Here is a 4,619-nt window from a genome sequence, read left to right on the forward strand (position 1 = left end):
AGCCAGGAACACTGGTGCGGGACCTGGGAAGAAAAGGATTTCTTGTTTATTTATAAAAACTAAAAATTTTACCTTAGTATTACTTTAATTTACAATTTAGGTTTTTTACTGAGCATTGGAAGCACAGCTATCACTATATTTCCAGCGCTCTGAAGCTGTACCTTCTGGTCTCAGTTGCAGCAGCTGCAGGGTCGCATTCAACCGATCTGCCTGTCCCTCCCCTCCGTCTGCCCAATCACAGAACGCTGTGTGTTATGTGAACTCATTCATTAAATACAAAGTGTTCTGTGAATGGACAGCGGAGGGAAGGGGTGAGCTGAGCGGCTGCCGTTTGAAAAAGCAGCGTCTCTCCCCTGTTAGAGCGCCGGTGTTCTATCAGATTAGGTAACGGAAGTGACGTTCCGTCAGCTGCACATGCGGTTCCACCACTACCATGTTTCCTAATCTGACAGAACACCTGCAGTCAGAAGGCAGCAGCGGACACCTTACTACACCCAGCTACATCCTGAATTTCACAGTCATTTTACCAATAATGTGAGCTACCAATCAATAGATATGGTATATTGATATCTGTGATGCTGTTTTCATGTTGCATTTTGAAAGAAGCTGGACGCCAGCAGTAGGAAGGTGGCGGCGGCCATGTTGGTACACCCCGCGCTGCTCAGTGCTAAACCTTTTTAGGGTTAGGCTTTCAAAATTATACATTGAAACCGCAACACAGATGTCAATATACAATATTTATATGCGCTCAGTTTATTGCTAAAATTACTTTGAAATTCAAGCCGTAGCCGGGTGTAGTAAGCTGTCCGATGCCGCTGTTAACTCAGATTAGCGAACCTGTGGAACGCATGCGCTGCTAAGACAAGACCTCACTTCCATTCCAGGGGCAGCACAGTGGTGTAGTGGGTAGCACTTTCACCTAGCAGCAATAGGGTCGCTGGTTCAAATCCCAACCACGACACCATCTGCCTGGAGTTTGCATGTTCTCCCTGTGCCTGTGTGGGTTTCCTCCGGGTACTCTGGTTTCCTCCCACACTCCAAAGACATGCTGGTAGGTTAATTAGATCCTGTCGGAAAAATTGGCCAAATATGTGTATGTTGTATGTGTTTGTAACCATGTCGGGACCCCATGGGGCAAAGGACCGCGCTATACCGCAGATGGACACCGGCGGCAAAAGCACCCTGAGGCAATTCAGTGCGCATAGGTAGCGCTATACAAGTCACTCATTCATTCATTCGCTAATATGAGTGAACACCGGAAGTACTAGTGATAGTTGTACTCCTGATGATCAGTTGGGAAGTCTTCGACTTAAAGTGATACTAAAACTTTGTTAAATAAAAAATAACAAACATGTCATCCTTACCTCCACTGTGCAGATCGTCTTGCACAGAGTGGCCCCGATCATCCTGGGGTTCCTCGGAGGCTCTCATGGCTCCACCCCACATCAGATAACCCCCTGGCAGAAGTGCTCTCCTGAGGGGGTTACCTTGTGGGCCCGCTGCCGAATGTATGACTCGGCCCGCCCCCCCCAGCGTCATTAGATTTGATTGACAGCAGTGGGAGCCAAAGGCTGCACTGCTATCTATCTATCTATCCATCCAATCAATCAAAGCCGGGACACGTCCCTGCCGAAGAAGATGAAGGGGCTCAGGTAAGTAAAACGAGGTGGCTCGGGGGCCGGTGACTGCCAGGTGTCTTTTTCACCTTAATGCATAGGATGCATTAAAGCGGAGTTGCGCTTTACAAAAAAAAAAAAAAAATGACCTCACCGCCGGGCATGCGCGAGCCGCGTGGAGCGCCGTGACTGGCCGGGCAATCATCTGGGACCTGTGACGTGCCGAGAGGGAGGGGGAGAGGTGATCTCCCTTCCGGTGCCCCGGGAGGAAGTGGGAGCTAGAATCCTCTATAAAGAGGGTATCCGCCCCCCCCCCCCCCCCCCCCAAAAAAATGACATGCCAAATGTGGCATGTCAGGGGGTCACCTTCCCTTAAAGCAGAAGTTCCATTTTTGAGTGGAACTCCGCTTTTTAGGGTGAAAAAACACGGGGGGCGGGGGGGGGGGGGTTTACAACCCCTTTAACCCCTAGTAAGCCAGCACATTTTTCTCGGCTTCCCTCACCCCTCCCTGGTAAATTTTCCTCCCCTATTTTATCTCCATACAGCACTTCCTCTACTAATACTCTAATCTTTCCATGTTGCAGATTGTCTTGATGACGACTTTCATCAGTGCTGTGATCTACTACATGAAGAGACATCGGTGGGCTGTTCTGAAGTCCCGGAAGATGGCCTACAAACCTCCTCAGTAACCCAACGATTGTATGTGACTCATCTACAGCGGGATCCCTCCACACTCACAGCGACGGATCGCGTCCCTTCTGCCTCCTCGGAGCGGGGGCTGCACCCGGACACAGTGCTGCATTGTACTATTATTTTCCTGGTTCCGGCGCTCTCCCTTGGCTTTTTTTTTTTTAAGTTGATTACATTTTTTTTTTTTTTTTTAGCTTGCTGGCTATTCATCCATTTTGTCCATAATAAGCCACCTTATCCGGGAAGGGAAAAGGGACTCGCCGGAAAAAAGGTTTCAGAAAGTTCTTGGTGTCCATTCATTCCCTGTCTGGGGAGGCTCCTAAATTAAAAAAAAACCAAACAAATCTTTTAAAACCCGAAGTCACGAGGATTGTCTTTTTTTGTCAGGTGTGTGTGAGTGACAAAATCCTGATGTGATCCATGGGGGGGGTGCTAGAAATGACTGCGATTAGATGGCGCCGTGCATAACCAGTAGTGAGGAAGGAAGTCACCAGCACTCCATGTATTGTCAAGTGTTCTTTTTTATTTTTTATTCAGAACACGACTTCTCATTGGCTAAATGTGACACTTCCGGGCCTCGCGGGGTCCTCTTTCTCAGGGTGACAATCGGTACACAAATGCAGAAGGTAGATATGATCAGTGCTTTGGCTCCAAGTGTCCTCCAAACCCCCGAACAGAATGCAGATAGACGAGGAGAGCCGGCAACTCGCAACTCCGTATCAAAATCTTTATTTGGCTACAGAACGGTGAACATAAGAACAGCTTACATGCTTTGGCAAATAGCCTTCGTCATTAAGCTTTCTGCATGAAGGTGTGCCCCCCCACTTCCACAAGTAGGGGGCTGTTTGTACATCTTGATAACTTTTTTTTTTTTGAGTAGTTCACTTCCATGGCATTTGTGTTCTTAGGTCTCACCCCTTTAACCCACGTGCTAAACCCTTGTGAATGGCATCACCACCAGCTGCCCCTCACCATTCCTCCCACTGACTCACACCCATGAAGGGGGACTATTCCACCCACTGACACCTATGAAGGGGGACTGTTCCACCCACTGACACCTATGAAGGGGGACTGTTCCACCCACTGACACCTATGAAGGGGGACTGTTCCACCCACTGACGCCTATGAAGGGGGACTGTTCCACCCACTGACGCCTATGAAGGGGGACTGTTCCACCCACTGACGCCTATGAAGGGGGACTGTTCCACCCACTGACGCCTATGAAGGGGGACTGTTCCACCCACTGACGCCTATGAAGGGGGACTGTTCCACCCACTGACGCCTATGAAGGGGGACTGTTCCACCCACTGACGCCTATGAAGGGGGACTGTTCCACCCACTGACGCCTATGAAGGGGGACTGTTCCACCCACTGACGCCTATGAAGGGGGACTGTTCCACCCACTGACGCCTATGAAGGGGGACTGTTCCACCCACTGACGCCTATGAAGGGGGACTGTTCCACCCACTGACGCCTATGAAGGGGGACTGTTCCACCCACTGACGCCTATGAAGGGGGACTGTTCCACCCACTGACGCCTATGAAGGGGGACTGTTCCACCCACTGACGCCTATGAAGGGGGACTGTTCCACCCACTGACGCCTACGAAGGGGGACTGTTCCACCCACTGACGCCTACGAAGGGGGACTGTTCCACCCACTGACGCCTACGAAGGGGGACTGTTCCACCCACTGACACCTACGAAAGGGGACTGTTCCACCCACTGACACCTACGAAGGGGGACTGTTCCACCCACTGACACCTACGAAAGGGGACTGTTCCTCCCACTGACACCTACGAAGGGGCACTATTCCACCCACTGACGCCTACGAAGGGGCACTATTCCACCCACTGACGCCTACGAAGGGGCACTATTCCACCCACTGACGCCTACGAAGGGGCACTATTCCACCCACTGACGCCTACGAAGGGGCACTATTCCACCCACTGACGCCTACGAAGGGGCACTATTCCACCCACTGACACCTATGAAGGGGCACTATTCCACTGGCCCCGATGATGTGGCGCTATTCCTCCCACTGGCCCCGATGATGTGGCGCTATTCCTCCCACTGGCCCCGATGATGTGGCGCTATTCCTCCCACTGGCCCCGATGATGTGGCGCTATTCCTCCCACTGGCCCCAATGATGTGGCACTATTCCTCCCACTGACACCAAAGATAAGATAACTATTCCTCCCACTGGCACCAAAGATAAGGGAACTATTCCTCCCACTGGCACCAAAGATAGGGGCACTATTCCTCCCACTGATGCCAACAAAAGGGCACTATTCCTTTCACTAATACCAGTGAT

General features: G+C 51.0%; 1 protein-coding gene across 1 annotated transcript in view; it reads left to right on the forward strand.

Annotated features, from left to right (window-relative positions):
• Positions 1 to 2,667, forward strand: part of CYC1 (cytochrome c1) — a 29,190-nt gene extending 26,523 nt beyond the window's left edge. Inside the window, exon 7 of the mRNA XM_073629435.1 lies at positions 2,202 to 2,667. Coding sequence (XP_073485536.1) covers positions 2,202 to 2,306 — 105 coding nt within the window. The 3' untranslated portion in view covers positions 2,307 to 2,667. The remainder of the gene's footprint in view (positions 1 to 2,201) is intronic.
• Positions 2,668 to 4,619: the final 1,952 nt, after the last annotated feature.

Source organism: Aquarana catesbeiana, linkage group LG05 (genome assembly GCF_042186555.1).
Source record: "Aquarana catesbeiana isolate 2022-GZ linkage group LG05, ASM4218655v1, whole genome shotgun sequence".
Taxonomy (NCBI): domain Eukaryota; kingdom Metazoa; phylum Chordata; class Amphibia; order Anura; family Ranidae; genus Aquarana; species Aquarana catesbeiana.